Source organism: Triturus cristatus, chromosome 1_2, assembly GCF_964204655.1.
Source record: "Triturus cristatus chromosome 1_2, aTriCri1.1, whole genome shotgun sequence".
Classification (NCBI taxonomy): domain Eukaryota; kingdom Metazoa; phylum Chordata; class Amphibia; order Caudata; family Salamandridae; genus Triturus; species Triturus cristatus.
The window spans coordinates 1111480373-1111501476 of NC_140580.1; the positions used below are offsets into that span (position 1 = coordinate 1111480373).

The window sequence follows — 21104 nt, forward strand, 5'->3', positions numbered from 1 at the left end:
GGTAGTAAACTATGGATTATGGAGGTTTACAGGTAAGTTAACATATAAATTAATAAAACGAATTTCGTTGCGTGCACGGCATCGCATTTGGGGATGCAGTGCACGCAACGAAATTCGTTTTATTGATTTATATGTTAATTTACCTGTAAACCTCCGTAATCCATAGTTTACTACCCCCCACCCTGCCCCTCCCCCTCCCCACGTCACCGCCCTGCAGTTACTCCTACTACCGACCGCGGCTGGTCAATGGGACCCACCCAAGGCCAGACTGGGAACCAAAACCGACCCGGGCAAAGTGCTCCATCCCCCTCTCCCTCCCCCCTCATCCCCCCCCCCGGCTTGGGGGTGCCGCCGAGCTCTTTGCCAGGGCCGGTTTGGCCGATTTTGTTACAGGGCCGATTTGCAAAAACGGCCCTGTAACAAAAACGGCCCCCAGGGGCCCCGAAACCGGCCCCCACCCGTGCGGCGCACTGGGGGATTGCCCGGCGCCCCCTAAAGCCAGTCCTGCCCTGGACCCACCATATACAGAGAAATAGCAAAAATCTGACATGGATACGAACCTAGATTTAACACTTCTGCTCTAAATGCTGAACTGATCTGAATTGTTGCTTAGAAAACAGTGCCTTTCGCATCAATCAATTATTAAATAACCTCTGTTCCCACTCCTTCTTCTATTTTGAGACATTTAGAACAGTGATGCTCTCTTATGTTCTTTCTGCCCAGGTATTAATCCCTTGCAAGTTCTAGAATTTAGAACCAAAACTGACACCAAATTCGCCAAGGTTCTGGCCGACTTCCCACTCCTTCCTGCGATCTCGGCTTGTGCCTACGTCCAGTGGGACAACAAGAGCAAGGAGATAGCGACTGTCTTCTCGTATGCGGTCCCGAAACTGATCAACGAGTTCCAGCTGCGAGGTTACACAGATGAGGAAGGACTAGTCCGCTTTGCCCTAATTGTCCATGGATATCATTCACCGTACTTGCCGGTTTTCCATAGCGACGGGCAGTGGCACCACTTTTGCGTCACATGGCAGAAGTGGAATGGTAGTTGGGAGGTTTACACGGATGGGAAGAAGAAGGCTTCAGCCAAGGGTCTGGCAGCTTTCCAGGACATTGATGAACAGGGAACCTTCATCATTGGCCAGGATCAGGACTCCTTGGGAGGCAGCTTTAAGGAGAAGGAATCCTTCAGTGGAAACATCACAGACCTCAACGTATGGAGGAAAATCCTCACCGAAGACCAAGTTGAAAGGGCAAGATCGTGTTCTCACATGGAGCAGGACCTCATCTATGCGTGGAACACTACTCATCTGAATATTGAACCTACAGTTCAAGAGACTACTGTCCAGTTTCTGTGTCCAGGTAAGACTGTTTACAAAAGCATTACTGCATGAATAATGATGAGTTAGGAAATGGAAACCTGCAGCTTCATGGAGGCAATATATTGTTTGCAAAATTTTAATATCATCAGTTTAGCTGAAAATCAGTTCTTTCTTTGAACTGAAAATGCATTAGTCTTGCTTGGATTTTTTTGCATCTTTCATTACATGGTTAACATAGTTGACATACAAGAGTAAAGAAATTAAAGAATTGAAATTAATACATGTTCATGAAAAGGAAATAATGACCACAAAATACAAATAGGAATAGACGAGAAGCATGAGTAGGGATTCAAAGGTAGGTTTATAAAATTAGTAACAGGAAACAAATATTGAATGGACAAAAGTTGTGGAAAAATAAAACAGACATTGGCAATGACAATGCATCTCACTTGCATTGTAAAGTATGCTTGGAATATACATAAAAAAGCAGAAGGGGCACTATTTTTCCATTCATGTGAAAGAGAAAATGACTGTAAGTACTACTTGGACAGTGTCTAACCATCCATGATATGCAGTGCTCCTGTATTGATAAGGTGAGTGCTTGCAACAAAAAGGTACATCTGCTTGTGGAGAAATGCTTGAAAGGTGCATCATTTTTGGGTAGCGAAAGGTCGAAGATCCCGTCCCTGCCTTGTCCTTTGAAATATATCTACTACCTCCTTTGCTACACTAGCTTTCAGGGGTTGTGAAGGCAGAAGTAGGAGCAGAAAATAAACAGGCTATAAGAGGCATGTTTACTTTATATTGTCTTCACCCACAACCCCTCCTTGTAGCCTGTAGAATGTAGGAGACTGCTGTGGAGATAGGAGTGAGACAAAGCAGTCAATACTGTGATGTCAGAGATGCTCAAAGGGTATGTGGTGCCACCTCAGATACCGGTACCATGGACGTTTCGATGAATCGAGGGTGATCTGCATAAAACTAAATTTCCATGAAAATGCAAGGTAACTTGTTTTTAGGTCTCGCCTGACCCAGCGCATGCGCTGGTCTGGCGAAACTTATTGAGAGGGCTCCAAAAAGTGCTACCAGGCCAGCCTAGTGCTACAGTGCGTGTACGCGGTCGCGCGCGTCGCGCTGTACCGCGATTACTTTCACTTTCGCAGCCGCTTTGATGTGTGATCGCCATCACTTTCACTTTCGTGGCATAGCCAATAGGTCTCGCTTTTGGGACCTTATAAGTATTTAGTTATGCAACTGTTGCATGGCTAAACACTTATAAGGTCCCAAAGGCGAGACTTATTGGCTATGCCAATGCTTGTTTTATTTATTTGGAGGGTTTTCTTAAGTGATCAGCATGTTACCTTTGTTGACTTGAAAGAGCATTTGAGCTTGTAGATTGATGAGGTTTTGTGTGAGTTCTCCCATGGCTTGCCACAGTATGAACAATCATGATCGGCGGTTGTTGAGATCCACGTGGGCATGCTTTTGGGTGGATACAATCAGCTGATGCGTTGAATGAGAGGGCAGGATGAAGTTTGGTCTTCCTAGTTATCGCTGCTCTGAATAACCTGGTGGACACGATCCTTGGCAATAAGGAGGACTGGTCCACAATCAGAAGCTTTGTTGAGTGTATGGAGGATTTACATTTAAAAAGTCATCTTTCAAATAGGTTTTATGGTCCTTGGATCAAAGAAGACAAAATTAAGCCCATGTTTGTAGGGAACATTAGAATAAATGCGAACATTGTGTTCCAATATCTGGGTTCCTTGTTTAGTTGCTACCTGTGAGAAGTTGGCCTGGTATATGATGCTCACTAGTTAAAGTGATCACCTTGTACCATGCCAAGCAACCCTTATGGTGTGGTTGTAAGTCAACCTTTTCGGACTAGCTGCCCTAGTGGTAGCGTAGGCTAAGCAGCCTTTGAGGCTAAACTCGTGAAGCGTGTTAAGCCAGCTGTTTTACCAAATGCAACCCCCTTTTATACCAATGAAAGGACACCACACAGATATATATTCAAAATATATATGTATTTATTTCTCAAAGTAACCCCTAGTCTCTTTATGAGCACAGGAGCACAAATCGTCAAACAAGATTATCACAGAATACACAGAAGTTGCACTTTATATGGATAGGCCCTGGTGGCCACTCGAACCATATACTAAAATAGTGGTATAAGTACCACGAACAGAAAAGGGAAAAGGCCTAGGGCCTCTAGAATCGCTGGGCCTACAAGGAGCTAACGTCAGTTAGTGACCAGGAGGTCCACGGGTGGCGTGTGCAGAGCAAATAGTCACACGCGTGCTCCCATAGGTTTCAATGGGTGCGTAAAAAGTACAAAGTTACTGCAAAGGAGATCTTCCGGGTTGACTAGGAACTTAAGATTTGGAACACAGGCACTAGAGATGTATTACTACACTTGGGCACCGGAGTACCAGCTTTACCTCACCCACAGGAAGCGGGTGCATAGGCCTCAAAGTGCGTCGGGTTTCTTCTATCTGTTCCGTTGAGCCTGGGACAAAGATGCTGCAGGCGGTCGGTCCGGGAGAGATGCGGTGGATCCAAGGGTGGATCGGAGTTGCAGAGGACCTGAAAGCAGAGGGGACAGTGTTCACAGTCACTAGCCAGTGACCGGCGTGGCACCAGGTAGGTACCAGGCGATGTCGGGTGCAAACAGGTGATGAGGGGTAGCTTGTCTCCGCAGCCCCGTGGTCCCTGAAGGTCGACGACGTCCAGGAGTCGGCTCACGAGCTGTCCCACGCAGGCTCTCGCTGTCGGCGGTGTCGGCGACTTGGTCGAAGCAAACAAGCCTTGGCAAAAGCAATTGTAGGAGGATTCGGAAATCAGCTGTTGGTTCTGACCAGCAAGGTCAGAGGGATTGCTCCTTTGGAGAGGAGCAAGGGCCAGTCTGGAGCAACCAGACCAGCGGTGTTTTTCGTAGAGTTCGTCGCCAAGATGGCCACTAGCCAGCGGGCCAGCAACCGGTTAGGCGCGTCGAGTGGCAAAATGCAGAAGGGCCCCACGCAGATCGTGGAGATGCTGGAGGGCTCACCTTTGGTGCAAATGCTGCTCGAGAGTTGGGCTTCTCAGATCCCAAAGCACAACTTGGAGGGAGCCTCGGTTGTTGCACTTGTCAGCTTGTCGTAGTCGATCCAAGATGGCTGGCTCCACGTGTCTCGGTGCCTCCACGGGTCTCCTCTTTTCAGGGACTGTGGATCGGGCGGTGAGAGGTCTGGAGGTCCAGGTCTTGTCAGTCTCTGGGCTCGGGCTCCGGCGGGAGGCGGCGGCAAAGCAGACGTTGATTCGCTGGATGGTGCTTGCGTTAGCAAGGTGGTCACTCCCTGACCACAGGGGAGATTGGCTTCAGTCCTCTGTGCAGCAGAGCGTCGAAGTTCCCGTCTTCTTCTTAGTGTTAAGTTGATTTCAGGATGTCTGAAGTCTTAGGACACAGCTCCTACCTTTAAGCGGATTCTAGGGGCCGGACTACCTGCTAGGTCCCTCCCTATGGGTGGGACCAGGAAAGGGGGTGGTTACACCCCCAATCCTTTGTCCAGCTCGCCCCAGGCCCGGGACTGGTGTGCCCCAGGACCGGTTTGAACTGGCATATGCACCGAGGCTCCTTGTGAGCCACAGGCATGTCTGGTTTCTTTCAAGCCCTACCTGACCAATACACAAAATCCTGTCTGGGGTGGTGCACGCACCTCCCCTGGCAGGAAACCCTTTGTCCACACCTCCCAAGCTGGAAGGACTCCCAGCAGCAGGAGGGCAGACTTGTGTCTGTGGTGGCAGCATCCATTTTGTGGAGCTGAGGCTATGTCTGATTTTACCCGGGTTTCAGGTACTGTACATGTCGTGTCCCTCTAGAAGGGTGGAATGCTAACCCCGTCGCCAGAATTGGCGAGGGGTTAGTATTCCAATTCGTATGACACCTTACTCGACATGTTTTGATAAAGCCAAACCAAAGCTAGCATTTAACCGCGAGGTTCATAATACACTTAAGAGTATATGGTATGACGATATCTGGAAACAGTAGACGGAAGTTGTTCCGACCACTGCAGACAGGCTCAGCTCATGCCAGAGCACCATCTCACATGGAACCAAGCACTCTGCCTTCAGGATTGTTAAGGCCTGCCATAGGAGTGACTTATAGGTTACCAGGTGTCCCATTTAAGGTTAGGTATAGGTATACTACACCTAAGTAAGAGGTGATTACACCAACTTACCCCAGCTGAGTGATCAGCCAGTTGTGTCAAATTGTTAGGCCAAGCCTGGGGTGGCATAATACATGCTTCAGCCCTTGGCAAGCCTTGGGTACACCAATGCCCTGGGTACCTAGTGTACACTGGTACAGGGGCTGACAGGGTGATCCACTTCCAATTGGTTATGCACCTAGGGTGCATAGTTTTAATTTAGTAGAGAGAACAGCAGGCTGGGGGTCTGATTGGCAGGCCCACAGCCTCAATATGTCAAAAACCAGTGAAGCAAAAAGCAAAAATTTGGGGTGACCATAGGATAGCAGACCCTACTCTCCTACACAACCCCCCCCCCAAACGCTGGGACATTAAACTAGCCTTGACCAGTCTCGTCTTCATGTCCTAAGTGGAAGTACCTGGAGAGACCATCTGCATTCCCATGGTCAGTACCTGGCCGGTGCTCCACTGTAAAGTCCATCCCCTGTAGGGAAATGGACCACCTAAGCAGTTTGGGGTTTTCACCCTTCATCTGATTTAGCCACAAGAGGGGCTTATGGTCGGTCTGAATCTTGAAGTGAGTGCCAAACAAGTATGGCCTCAGCTTCTTCAGGGCCCACACCACAGCAAAGGCCTCCCTCTCAATAGCTGACCAATTCTTCTCTCTGGGGGTCAACCTTCTGCTAATAAAAGCAATGGGTTGGTCTTGACCATCTACATTAAGTTGTGACAGCACAGCTCCCACACCCAACTCAGAAGCATCTGTTTGGACAATAAACTCTTTGGAGTAGTCAGGACTTTTCAGGATAGGTGCAGAGCACATGGCCTCCTTCAGGTCATCAAATGCCTTTTGACAGCTTACTGTCCACTGAACCTTTTTGGGCATCTTCTTGGATGTCAGATCATTAAGAGGAGTCACAATGGACCCATAGTTCTTAACAAACTTCCTGTAGTACCCAGTCAAGCCCAAGAAAGCTCGAACTTGAGTCTGGGTGGTTGGAGGGGACCAGTCCTTGATGGATTGTATCTTACTCTCCAGTGGTTGAACTTGGCCTCCACCTACAAGGTGGCCCAAATATACAACCTTACTCTGCCCTATCTGGCACTTAGTAGCCTTGATAGTGAGGCCTGCCCTTTGCAGAGCCTCAAGAGCCTTCTTCAGGTGGATCAGGTGATCCTCCCAGGTGGAGCTAAAGACAGCAATGTCATCAAGATATGCTGCGCAAAAGTCATCCAACCCAGTAAGGACTTGGTTCACCAGCCTTTGGAAGGTGGCAGGTGCATTCTTCAGACCAAAGGGCATCACCACAAACTGGTAGTGCCCACCTGGGGTTGAGAATGCTGTTTTGGCCTTAGACTCCTCAGCTAATCTGATTTGCCAATAGCCAGCTGTTAAGTCAAATGTGCTCAAAAACTTTGCAGAAGCTAGTTTGTTTATGAGCTCATCTGCCCTTGGAATAGGGTGTGCATCTGTCCTGGTGACAGCATTGAGTCCTCTGTAATCCACACAGAACCTCATCTCTCTCTTGCCATCTTTGGTGTGAGGTTTGGGGACCAGAACCACTGGGCTAGCCCAGGGGCTCTCTGAGGGTTCAATGACACCTAATTCCAGCATTTTATGTACCGCAGCCTTTATACAGTCCCTGACGTGGTCAGGTTGTCTGTAAAGCTTGTTCTTTACAGGCAGACTGTCACCAGTGTCCACCACATGGGTACACCAGTCAGTTTGACTAGGTATCAAGGAAAACATATGTGAAAATGATTGTAGAACCTGTCTACATTCAGTCTGCTGATGGGCAGTGAGGTTGCCTCCAAGGGTCACTCCTTCAACTGAGCCATCTTCAGGGTTCTGAGACAACAGGTCTGGGAGAGGGTCACTCTCTTCCTCCTGTCCCTCATCTGTAGCCATGAGCAAGCCCATGTCTGCCCTGTCAACATATGCTTTAAGCCTGTTAACATGGAGTACCCTGTGGGGACTCCTGGGAGTTCCTAGGTCGACCAAGTAGGTGACCTCTCCCTTCTTTTCCAGGATTGTATGGGGTCCAGACCATTTGTCTTGGAGTGCTGCTGGGGCCACTGGCTCCAACACCCATACCTTCTGTCCTGGCTGAAACTCAACCAAGACAGCCTTTTGGTCATGCCAAGCTTTCTGTAAGGCCTGGCTTGCCTCAAGGTTTTTGGATGCCTTCTCCATATACTCAGCCATCCTGGAGCGGAGACCAAGTACATAGTCCACTATGTCTAGCTTAGGCTTTTTGAGAGGTAACTCCCAGCCTTCCTTCACCAAACACAGTGGGCCCCTTACAGGGTGCCCAAACAACAATTCAAAGGGGCTGTAGCCAACTCCTTTTTGTGGGACCTCTCTGTAAGCAAACAGAAGGCAGGGTAGAAGGATGTCCCATCTTCGCCTGAGCTTTTCAGGTAATCCTTTGATCATACCCTTTAGGGTCTTGTTGAATCTCTCAACAAGCCCATTGCATTGTGGGTGATAAGGGGTGGTGAACTTGTAGTTGACACCACATTCCTTCCACATAGCTGTCAAGTATCCTGACATAAAGTTGGTACCTCTGTCAGATACTACCTCCTTAGGAAACCCCACTCTGGAGAATACTCCCAGCAGGGCCCTGGCCACAACAGGTGCTGTAGTGGTCCTAAGGGGAATTGCCTCTGGATACCTGGTGGCATGATCCACTACCACCAGTATAAATCTGTGCCCAGATGCAGTGGGAGGATCCATGGGACCCACTATGTCTATTCCCACTCTTTCAAAGGGGACCCCCACCACAGGTAGTGGTATTAGGGGGGCCTTTGTTGTGCCACCTGATTTGCCACTGGCTTGGCAGGTAACACAGGAGCGACAAAACTCCTTTGTATCCTCATTCATGTGAGGCCAGTGAAAGTGAGGGACAAGTCTGTCCCAAGTCTTGTTCTGGCCTAAGTGTCCTGCTAAAGGAATGTCATGGGCCAAGGTAAGAAGGAAGCCCCTAAATTGCAGAGGTATAACCAACCTCCTGGTAGCACCAGGCTTGGGGTCTCTAGCCTCTGAATAAAGGAGCCCTTCATCCCAATACACTTTATGGGTACCTTGAGCATTCCCAGCAGCCTCAGCAGCAGCCAGCTGTCTGAGGGGTTCAAGAGAGGGACAGGATAACTGAGCCTGCCTCAAGTCAGCCCTTGAAGGTCCCCCTGTCCCCAGAAACTCAACCTGATCAGGTTCAAGCTCTTCAGGGACAGTTCCTTCAGGGTCCTCTAGATCAGCTTCCTGGGAAGGCTGATCATCACTCTGAGGCAGGGGGGAAGGCACAGCCTTGACCCTCCTGTTCTTCTTCTTGGTAGGTGCTTGGTCCATTGTTCCAGGATCCAAGACCTGAGGTTCAGTGAGGCACTTTTTGGCCTGTGACCTGGTCACAGCAAGGACATGTGATGATATACCTAACATCTCTGCATGAGTCCTGTACTCCACTTCTGACCATAGAGAACTCTCTAGGTCATTGCCCAACAAACATTCTACTGGGAGGTCTGCACTAACCACAACCCTTTTGAGGCCAGTTACCCCTCCCCATGAGAAGTTAACAACTGCCACACTATGTGAAGTAGTGGCATTGCTGGCATTGGTCACCAGGTAGTTCTCACCTGGTATGTACTGTCCAGGGTCCACAAAGCCTGGTGTCACCATAGTGACACTGGCACATGTGTCCCTGTAGGCTTGAGCCACTTTGTCATTAATTAAAGGAGTCTGTCTGTACTTGCCCAGGTTACTGGGGCTCACAGTCAGGGACAAATCAATGTCCCCATCACAGATCAAGACTGCCTGTGTCAGGGTTCTGTCTAAGTCAGAATCTCCTTCAGTTCCCATAGTGATTCCCACTACACCCTTTGTCTGGGGACCAACACTGCTAACAGTAGTACTGGGAGCAGGTGCCTTAGGGGCAACAGTGTTGGGGGCTCCACCCTTTTTGCAATCACTAGTCCAGTGAGTTGTATTCTTGCAATGATTGCACCAGGGTTTCTTTTGACCTTCTTTCTTCTTTTTGGACTGTTGTTGGGACCCACCCTCCTTAGCAGTAGTTTGGGGCCCTGTTGAAGACTTCTGGTCTTTAGGTTTCTGATCTCCACCCTTTTGGTCTGTTTTCTTCTGATCACCCCCTTGGCCCTGGTTCTGGTTCTTTTGCTTAACCCTGGTTCTGACCCATTTGTCTGCCTTCTTTCCCAATTCTTGGGGAGAGGTCAGATCAGAGTCAACCAAGTGTTGATGCAGTTGCTGGTTTTGACAGTTATTTAAAATCTGTTCTCTCATCATCAAATTATACAATCCTGTAAAATCAGATACCTTACTTCCCAGCAACCAACCCTCCAAAGCCTTAGTGGCACATTCAACATATTCAGACCAGTCCTGAGTCTGTGTCTTTTGGGTGTCTCTGAACATTAACCTGTACTGTTCAGTGGTTAAGCCTAACCCATCTACCAGAACACTCTTCAGGACTCTGTAATTTCTGACATCCTCTTCTCTAACAGTGAGGAGTCTGTCTCTGCCTCTTCCTTCAAAGGAGAGCCAGAGGATTGCTGCCCACTGGTCTTCAGGAACCTGCTGTACTTTGCAGGCTCTCTCAAGAGCAGTTATCCATTTGTGGATGTCATCCCCACTTTTGTAGGGGGGCACAACCTTAGACAGGTTTCTATTGTCGAAAACCCTATCTTTGTCCTTAGGGACAATGCTGCCACCAGTGGGTATAGACCCACTCTCTCTAGGTTGCCTAGCTTTGTTCAGTTTTTCTTCCATCAGGGCTACTTCTAGCTCCTGCTTCCTGATCCTCAGCTGGGCTTCCTGCATTCTGGCCTCATGTTCCCTCCTCTGAGGGGTGGTCATCCTTTTCCTGGAGTGACCTTGAGAGCCTCTAGAGCCATGAGAAGCATTGGAGTCACCTGAGCGATTCCTTTGCCTCCCAAGCCCTGTGTTAAGTCCACTGGGGAGATCCAATGGGGTAAACCCATTGTCAGTCCCCAATAGCCTTAGTTTAGCTGGGCCAAGTATAATACTTGGCACTGGGCTAGTTCTCCCTTCATCATCACTACTTTCTGTATCCTCACCACTTTCCTCCCCTGTAGTATGATTCTCATCTAAGGGATGGCTATTGGAACTGGGTACCTCTGTAGTATCTTCAGAAGGGGGGCCTCCTGTTCCTGACCCTAAGGGGGCTAACTGGGAAGCTTTCCTGAGTTCTCTCTGATTCTCATCATTCTGTAAGAGTTCTCTGAGCTCAGCAGAGTTAGGGTTCTTGGGCTGTTTAAGGCCTCTAAGAGTTGCCAAATGCCTGAGCTCATTCTGGTTTAGGGTAGCAAAGCTGGATGGTGCCCTCTGGGGGTCACTCTCAACAGAGATGGGTACAGTGGACCCCTCTGCCCCGGCCATTGCTCTTAAGTGTGGGTGGATGTGTTGCAATCTACCTACACTTGGGTTTACCTACTAAACCTATCTAGTAGTTGTAGTCAGGGTGTGCTACTCCCTTTGTTCTACAACAACTAAGTTCAGTAGAACTTATGTATATCTAATCTTGTTTTATATGTACCTACAGGTACCTATGTGATCTTTCAATTGATAACCAAGAGATTACAATGGTAAAACACAGCAAGCTCAAATCCAACCGCTGCTCACCAATGTGAGAAGTTGGCCTGGTATATGATGCCCACTAGTTAAAGTGATCACCTTGTACCATGCCAAGCAACCCTTATGGTGTGGTTGTAAGTCAACCTTTTCGGACTAGCTGCCCTAGTGGTAGCGTAGGCTAAGCAGTCTTTGAGGCTAAACTCGTGAAGCGTGTTAAGCCAGCTGTTTTACCAAATGCAACCCCCTTTTATACCAATGAAAGGACACCACACAGATATATATTCAAAATATATATGTATTTATTTCTCAAAGTAACCCCTAGTCTCTTTATGAGCACAGGAGCACAAATCGTCAAACAAGATTATCACAGAATACACAGAAGTTGCACTTTATATGGATAGGCCCTGGTGGCCACTCGAACCATATACTAAAATAGTGGTATAAGTACCACGAACAGAAAAGGGAAAAGGCCTAGGGCCTCTAGAATCGCTGGGCCTACAAGGAGCTAACGTCAGTTAGTGACCAGGAGGTCCACGGGTGGCGTGTGCAGAGCAAATAGTCACACGCGTGCTCCCATAGGTTTCAATGGGTGCGTAAAAAGTACAAAGTTACTGCAAAGGAGATCTTCCGGGTTGACTAGGAACTTAAGATTTGGAACACAGGCACTAGAGATGTATTACTACACTTGGGCACCGGAGTACCAGCTTTACCTCACCCACAGGAAGCGGGTGCATAGGCCTCAAAGTGCGTCGGGTTTCTTCTATCTGTTCCGTTGAGCCTGGGACAAAGATGCTGCAGGCGGTCGGTCCGGGAGAGATGCGGTGGATCCAAGGGTGGATCGGAGTTGCAGAGGACCTGAAAGCAGAGGGGACAGTGTTCACAGTCACTAGCCAGTGACCGGCGTGGCACCAGGTAGGTACCAGGCGATGTCGGGTGCAAACAGGTGATGAGGGGTAGCTTGTCTCCGCAGCCCCGTGGTCCCTGAAGGTCGACGACGTCCAGGAGTCGGCTCACGAGCTGTCCCACGCAGGCTCTCGCTGTCGGCGGTGTCGGCGACTTGGTCGAAGCAAACAAGCCTTGGCAAAAGCAATTGTAGGAGGATTCGGAAATCAGCTGTTGGTTCTGACCAGCAAGGTCAGAGGGATTGCTCCTTTGGAGAGGAGCAAGGGCCAGTCTGGAGCAACCAGACCAGCGGTGTTTTTCGTAGAGTTCGTCGCCAAGATGGCCACTAGCCAGCGGGCCAGCAACCGGTTAGGCGCGTCGAGTGGCAAAATGCAGAAGGGCCCCACGCAGATCGTGGAGATGCTGGAGGGCTCACCTTTGGTGCAAATGCTGCTCGAGAGTTGGGTTTCTCAGATCCCAAAGCACAACTTGGAGGGAGCCTCGGTTGTTGCACTTGTCAGCTTGTCGTAGTCGATCCAAGATGGCTGGCTCCACGTGTCTCGGTGCCTCCACGGGTCTCCTCTTTTCAGGGACTGTGGATCGGGCGGTGAGAGGTCTGGAGGTCCAGGTCTTGTCAGTCTCTGGGCTCGGGCTCCGGCGGGAGGCGGCGGCAAAGCAGACGTTGATTCGCTGGATGGTGCTTGCGTTAGCAAGGTGGTCACTCCCTGACCACAGGGGAGATTGGCTTCAGTCCTCTGTGCAGCAGAGCGTCGAAGTTCCCGTCTTCTTCTTAGTGTTAAGTTGATTTCAGGATGTCTGAAGTCTTAGGACACAGCTCCTACCTTTAAGCGGATTCTAGGGGCCGGACTACCTGCTAGGTCCCTCCCTATGGGTGGGACCAGGAAGGGGGGTGGTTACACCCCCAATCCTTTGTCCAGCTCGCCCCAGGCCCGGGACTGGTGTGCCCCAGGACCGGTTTGAACTGGCATATGCACCGAGGCTCCTTGTGAGCCACAGGCATCTCTGGTTTCTTTCAAGCCCTACCTGACCAATACACAAAATCCTGTCTGGGGTGGTGCACGCACCTCCCCTGGCAGGAAACCCTTTGTCCACACCTCCCAAGCTGGAAGGACTCCCAGCAGCAGGAGGGCAGACTTGTGTCTGTGGTGGCAGCATCCATTTTGTGGAGCTGAGGCTATATCTGATTTTACCCGGGTTTCAGGTACTGTACATGTCGTGTCCCTCTAGAAGGGTGGAATGCTAACCCCGTCGCCAGAATTGGCGAGGGGTTAGTATTCCAATTCGTATGACACCTTACTCGACATGTTTTGATAAAGCCAAACCAAAGCTAGCATTTAACCGCGAGGTTCATAATGCACTTAAGAGTATATGGTATGACGATATCTGGAAACAGTAGACGGAAGTTGTTCCGACCACTGCAGACAGGCTCAGCTCATGCCAGAGCACCATCTCACATGGAACCAAGCACTCTGCCTTCAGGATTGTTAAGGCCTGCCATAGGAGTGACTTATAGGTTACCAGGTGTCCCATTTAAGGTTAGGTATAGGTATACTACACCTAAGTAAGAGGTGATTACACCAACTTACCCCAGCTGAGTGATCAGCCAGTTGTGTCAAATTGTTAGGCCAAGCCTGGGGTGGCATAATACATGCTTCAGCCCTTGGCAAGCCTTGGGTACACCAATGCCCTGGGTACCTAGTGTACACTGGTACAGGGGCTGACAGGGTGATCCACTTCCAATTGGTTATGCACCTAGGGTGCATAGTTTTAATTTAGTAGAGAGAACAGCAGGCTGGGGGTCTGATTGGCAGGCCCACAGCCTCAATATGTCAAAAACCAGTGAAGCAAAAAGCAAAAATTTGGGGTGACCATAGGATAGCAGACCCTACTCTCCTACACTACCCAAATTAGTATGATTTATCATTAGAAAGGAAATATCTTGTTTTTGAAGAGCTCCTGGTACGGTCCTTAATCTGGCTCCAGGCTTGGACACAACTGCATCTCACAAATACGAAAGTGCTTATTTACAAGCTCCTTGTGTCGCTGGTGCAACACTTTTTATATGGGAAAAAATGATGCATCGGCGGCACAAGGGGATTGTAAATAAGCCTCTAAGGGTTTTAAAGCAGAAATGGAACCTTAGCATAGTATGGTGCAGACATTTGACATTAGCCAACACCAATTATCTTCAGTTGGCAGAGACATTTTGCTGTGTTTTTGGGATTAGCCCAGCCAACCCACAAAGTGATAGGGATGGTCCATATGGAAGATCAGTTCAAATTATCTCCTCTTCTGTTTTTTGGCTGTCATTGAGGAGTATCCAGCCTCCTTTCTTAAAAGGGATATATTTCTGTGAGTCTGTCTTTGGATTTGTGGCCTAAGATGCCATGGCTGAAATACCTCAGAGACTGCAGCAAGGATGTTGGCTGTCTGGAAGTTTTTGACAGTCCAGGCACGCTGTCTAAAAAAGACCATAAACATATTCTTTTCATTATGGTCGAGCACCATGCTGTTTAGAAGAGCTTACCCCACCGCTCCTTGTCTCTTGTATTTTTCTACAATATTTCTTTACTGAGAGAAGACGGTTGGAGAGGGATAAAGTCGAGCTTCTCAAACAGTCCATTAGATTTCACCTGTTGTTTGAAAACAGATCAGGTATGGAGACTTCGGGCCAGATGTTTCAAGTATTTTTCCAGTTGCAAACGGCCCGATTGCAAGAATTGAACCTTTCTGATCAGAAAAATGCATTTTAGTATGTATCATTGCCAAATTACGATTGGGTGACATGTTACCAAATTGCAGTTTGCAATTGTGAATACATACCGATTTGGTAATAGGGAGGGGAGTGTTTAGAGCATCCCTTCCTAATACCGAGTTGCAGTGGTATGTAAGAATGTTTATCGACCGAAATGTGGTTGCTAAACATTCGCATTTTACCACCTCCTTCAAGTAGGTGGTAACCCATTCGCAAACTGGAAAAAAGACTGCATTTAAAACAAGCATTAAAAATGCGATAGGTCTCGCTGTTCATTAAGTTAAAGCCATTTGCTTTGCTATACAATACCATTAGCAAAGCAAATGGCTTTAACTTAATTAAAGGCGAGACCTATTGCATTTTCAATGCTTGTTTTTTTTCTCCCACGGGAAAAGCGTTTCCAGTCGGACAAATCACTAACATTAAACCCCCACAAAACATGAGGGTATTCCATGTCCTTACCCAACACTTATCCCTGCCTTTTTCGGTATATCTTTAGACGTGCGTTAAGAGGGATGTCTTTGCAAAAACTCTAAGACTACCCAAAATGCTGCAGCTTTGCGTGTGCTCACAACATGTAAAATAATCACGTGCATGTCTCATAACCAGAAACACAAGTTCATGCCAACACTCCCCAATAACAATTGCAACTGCAGAAAAAGCACACCATCTGTTTAATATTTCGCAAATGTAAGTCCTTTTACAAAACCATGTAAGGCCAAACACAAAAGCCTTCTACTGGCCACCCTTGAAAACCCACAACAATTTCAAAATGCGGTGAACGCAGCATGAAGCGTAATAAGGAAAAATGGCGTATTTACCTCCAGAAATTAGCTCACCATTAGGTGCCGCCAAGGAACCAATGGTTCACTCTAGTTTATCTAATTCTGCAATGTCATAAAATGGGCAAGAATTAAATCCCAAAACTCAACAAGTGAACAACTGGAAAGTGATGAAAAAGCACCGTCTAAGCATCTCTGGACGCTAACACTCTTGGGCACAACTTCTATCATTCCTCCGGTTTTCTTACATGTAGCGCTATGAAATATCCTAAGCACTTAATAAAACGTCAATAAAATAAAATTAGTCCGTGCTTGAAAATATCTGCAGGTCTTGACTTACTGCATAAGGGTCTGTCATTTGAGCACTCAAAAACATTTTCGCTCCCATCACTTGCGTACACAAAAAAACTTTGTGAATGGGCCCAACGTGATTTGCCCTAGATCATGCGAATTGGTGAAATGGAGAAGCTGGGACAAGAACTCGATCAGGAGACAAGTTTCTACTTTCAACAACATAGTAAATACTTTCCCATGTACCCTACCTTGACCCATACGTAAAGCACTTCACATGTTCACATTCGGAACTTCAGATAGCTACAAGGTTACGCACAATAGGCTATACCTTTTCATTGTAAAACAAAACAAACTGTCAAAGCCAACAGGTCAAGCCCCCCAACCACCATACAATGCCATATCTTTTTACTAAAATGTATCCAATATGCAATAACAAATCTATGAAAATAAAAAGAAGTGGCCCAGGTACACAAGTCCTGAAACTAACGTGCCCACTTTTTCAGACATGCGTGCACGCGATCAGTCAAAAAGCATTCACTCACAGTGCAAAGCAGCCAATGACTAAAGACTGTTGGCACATTATCCATGCTATATCGATGATAAGTGGAAACTGAATGTCAATGACAGTTGAACAGGCCAATCAATGACTACTGCTGACTGAAAGACTTCTATTTATGCATTTATGAGGTTAGGTTATAATTAAAAAGAAAAAACACAGCAGGAGGTGCGACAGCTAAAGCCACGTGTAAGTCAGACCAGAAAATGAGCCCTAAAGTGCTCCTATGGCAAACGGTGCAGCTCACAATGCAGGTCTGGACACTGCTTAATTCTCCTCGGTCAAGCCAACCACAAGTACTTAGAGTTTCCGCAGAGGAGTACAAAGTCTGTTCAGTGCCAACGAACAGTAGCCAAGGCCAAAGTGGAATTCACTTTCTTTGCTTTCCAGGCAGCAGGATGTAACACAATAAACTGATATTATGCATCTGGGAGAGAAAGAGGGCACAAAGAGCTATTGTTTCAAATATTAGCTGATTAGGACATAATCGTTATCTGCACATTTGTCAGTATTGTGACAAAAAGCATCAGCCTTTCAATTTCGGTCCCAGCTTCGGGCTGTGGTTTCTTTAGTTAGATAAGACATCGTGGGAACAACCTTCTCACTGCTTTTTGGTCATCTCAGAGGTGGGTTCGCCGAAAAGAAACATTGAAAGGCATCATGTGCCCTTGCTGTAGGAGACCAAAGTGCCCTAAATTGTCACCACATCTCCAATGTAGCGTTAATGGCCACTGTAGCAGGCACTGCCATGAGATAAAGGCTTGCACATGACGCTAAAGGAGGTGCACATAACGAGTGTAGAGGGCCATTTTCTCAAAGTTAATGCCCTCTAGAACGTTTATTAATTCCTGGAATGTCGCGTTGAAAGCAGCAGTTTAGTATACTTTATGACGGGTACTTTAACAAGCATGGCGGAGCGTGGCGCGCGCCCTTGGCGGGGGGCTGGGGTGCACATTCCAGGCGGGGGAGCGGACCCTTTGAAGTGCGATGCCAAACGGATTGCATGGCGGCACGATGCGCGTGATTGTGCGCGTGCTCGCCATGCAATCCACTTATGGGAGCACTTTTGGGAGCCCCTTACAATAGTCTCGCTTTGCGATCGCTTACGCGATAGCGAGGCGAGACCTAAAATCTGGGGCGTTAAGGAGTTGGGGGGCGACAAAGACAGGAAAAGGAGGAAGGCGTTGAGCCAGTAGGCGGCGGCGGTGGATAGAACCGAACTTTCCCAGTGGAGACGGGCCGGATGACGAGGGTTCGGCTCTGCCAATAGCAGAGACCTAGGAGAAGCGCACGCTCCTACGCTGCCAGGCGCAGAGACTCCCGGAAGGGACTCTGGTCGCCACCTCCTGTGTGAGGAAAACCACTTCCAGAAGTGGCAGGACCCCGCTTCCTACTTGGAGCAACACGTGCGTTGGAAGAGGGGCCAAAGTGCGTCCCTGCCACGGAGGCGACATCGCGAGCCTGGACGGGCGGGCTAGGACAGCGAAGAGCTATGTACAAAACACAGTAATGCCTTTATTTTTTTATGATTATTTTTTTGCTTATTTATATAGCGCGAACTCGACCCGAAGGTATTGGAGCGCTTTACATAGCACCGTATTTACATTACACATTCAGGCACGGGGAGATTAAGTGATTTGCCCAGAATCACAGGATGTGGACGCGACCTCGAGGCTCGAACCCTGGTTTCCTGCACCAGAGGCGGCAGCGCAGCCGACGGACCACATCCTCTCCCCAATACATGGGGATAGGATGCAATGCATGGGAAAGCATTTTTGGACTGCACTGAAGGGGGAGGAGATTATGGAAGTACGGAGAGAAAAGGAGAGGCGAACGCCAAGAGACTCGGAAAGGAAGGGAGCAGATGGGTAGAAAAGGCTGGAATGGCGCAGAGAAACCGGGCAGGCATGAGTGACAAGCGGAGGAAGGGGCGAGTGTGAGCAGGGCACAGAATGGTGAAGGGTAGTGACAGAGGCCAAGGGCGCGTGCAAATGGTGACGGAAACCAGACAACAGCACCAAGTTGGGATGGTGTGGAGCAGTGCTTTAAAAGGGCCGGTACCGAGTACCGGCACCTTTCTATTTTGAGAGGGAGAGTACCGGCACTTCTCAGAAACAAGTAAAGTACGCCGGTACAGAGTACCCACACTTCTATTTTTCCATTTCAAGCACTGGTGTGGAGGTTACAGAGACGAAAATGTTTGTAGCGCTCTTACAGAACCCTGAGGGACTCTTACTGATCAGTGAAGGTGTGGAGAGCCCCACAGCATTAGATGGGGCAGATGTGCGTGAAACTCTATTCACAGGTCCAGGTGTAGCAGTCAACAATGAGTGACTGTTTTGCAAGCCTTCCCTCCTCCACAGCACCGTGTCAGGTTTTGGGTATTTGTAGTGTTTCCTAGCACAACATGGTCAGGCCTAAATTGGTGGAGTCTATTAGAAGTGCCAAGTATAAAGCTTCAACTTCTAGCGGAATTGAAAAGACGGCTCTGATGTGCACCACTATTTGTTTCGGGCTTTAGGACTGAAGTAGGAAAGGGCCCATCTGCCGGCTCTATTTCTGCGTGGGGTGGATGTAGGATGATATCGAGGTGTGACAAGGAAAACAAACACGGTGGAGGAAGATGGCGGAGAGACGCCGTCCGTGAGAAACCTGCACCGCGATGTGGCCGCTAAGAAGCTGGTAACTCCTGCGTTCTTGCTCGCTTGCTAAATATGAGAGGGTCGTTAATGTTATATGGAGATAACGGAAGAGAAGGGGAAAACTTTTGACAGACGCGAAATCGCAAAGCAGAGTATCGGAATGTACTGTGGTGGGAGGGGAGCTTACCTGTGAGGCCGCAAAGCCGAACTCCCCTCACGGGAAACGAGACGATTTGGGGATGTTTCAGGCTCAATTTGGCTTGACTCAATTGGATTCACCTGGCGGCCTCGCTGGGCGCTACAGCGCCGGATGCAGACGCTGGCAAGGATTGGATTGGATTGAGTTGTGTTCCTCAATTGCTGTTCACCTACGAGGCCGCGCGACTTGCAGCTCGGCGCATCTCGTATTACACTAACTCAGGGACTGCTTTGCTGATACCCCCTCAGCTGTCTGAGATGGCTCCCCAGAAGAACCCCGCCAGAGGGACTCGTGCTACGAGTCGATTGCTGGTGAGTGGGGAGACACCGGGGGTGCAAAGTCAGCAGGGAAGACAGATGCTGCTGGGACAGAGTGTGTGAAACAAGCGGCAAATTTTGGGAAGCCGGTCTTGCGCTACCGGAAGTCAAAAAAAGTCAGCTGAACTGCTAGAAGCAGAACACGATGCAGATTCAACAACTAGTAACAAACTAGTTGAGATAATTACCAATTCAATTAACCTGGAGCAAGCTAACAACGATAGTGCATATGGGGGTAATAATCAAGATGCGGTGCAGAAGGTCGCTGAGGACTCGGAACGGATAATGCCTACGGAAATGGAAGGTGACTCAGGGGGGGCTGATAATTCGGACTGTGCTGACATGCGGGGAACAAGCATTGGCTGCACGCGCGACTCGCGCGTAAAGTTTATAAAAAAAAAAAAAAAAAGACAAGCCCGGCGGAGCGTGGTGCGCGCGCGCTTGGGGGCGGGGGAGCGGACCCTTTGAAGTGCTCCCAAAAGGCGGATTGCATGGCGGCACAATGCGCGTTTGTTCTAAAAGGCTGCATCAGGACTGGTGTTATTTTATGCTATTGTAAGGTTTTTATTGATGAAAATACACTTATTGAATTGAATTGGTCAAATCATTTACGAAAGTGTGTTGTCATCCTCTTGTATCAGACAGAGATAATTTCCCTCCTGGAAGTATAATCAAAAAACAAATATTGTACACCAAACATTAGTGAAATTAGCTGGGGTAGAAACAAGCAAGTTATTCGAAAGCACTATTCATAAACTTCAAAACATGATTTCCAAATCAAGTCAAATGCATGCTCTTCCCTCCTTTCTCTGACTAGTGTTTTAATGAAGTCAGAGACATTCTATAACCAATGACAGTGAAGGATTTCTGTAGTGCGCACTAAGTCGTGAATTCCCCGACGGGATTTATTGAGCCCTGGGCAGAAGAGAAGGTCTTTGAGATATAACGCTCTTTCTACGATTATATTCGGAAGTTGTTGGCATTTTGGATGAATTTTGCCTTTTATTAGAGGCCTTTAACTTACGTTGAGAAAGATTGGTTATAATTTCTGAGACAAGGACTGTTTTTCACATATCGTATCGATATCCATGATAGTTTTTGCCCTGAGGAAGTTCTAAGGGTAGGACGAAACGTGTTGGCTTAACAAGGGCTAAGAGGTTGATAAAGCTTTGTGAAATGTATTTGGAAGACCAATATTTTGTGAATTATTGAATCATCATCAATTGAAGATACCACGTTTGTGATAAATAAAGAAATTTAGAAGACAGAAGACTAGAGTTCATGGACTTTTTATTGGTGTTCCTTCCTCACAATATTTGATGTTGAAGTCAGAGACATGACTGGGCCTGAGTCGTGTTGAGAAAACCTATCTTCAAACATCGAGCTGATGCCACATCCATCCTAAATGCTGACTTTTCTAATAGTGGTCACAGGACAGAAAGGATGCAACAATAATCTGCTTTTCATTCCCAGCAGTTTCACTTCAGTGCCTCAGGTCAGCGGTGACTCAGGGAGTAGTTCATGAGGGATGCCATTGCAGGC

General features: G+C 48.0%; 1 protein-coding gene across 1 annotated transcript in view; it reads left to right on the forward strand.

The window, feature by feature from the left end:
• The window catches only part of ADGRD2 (adhesion G protein-coupled receptor D2), a 493199-nt gene that overhangs the window by 117774 nt on the left and 354321 nt on the right, over window positions 1-21104 (forward strand). Inside the window, exon 5 of the mRNA XM_085613752.1 lies at window positions 724-1362. Within this exon, the coding sequence (XP_085469878.1) occupies window positions 724-1362 (639 nt within the window). The remainder of the gene's footprint in view (window positions 1-723; window positions 1363-21104) is intronic.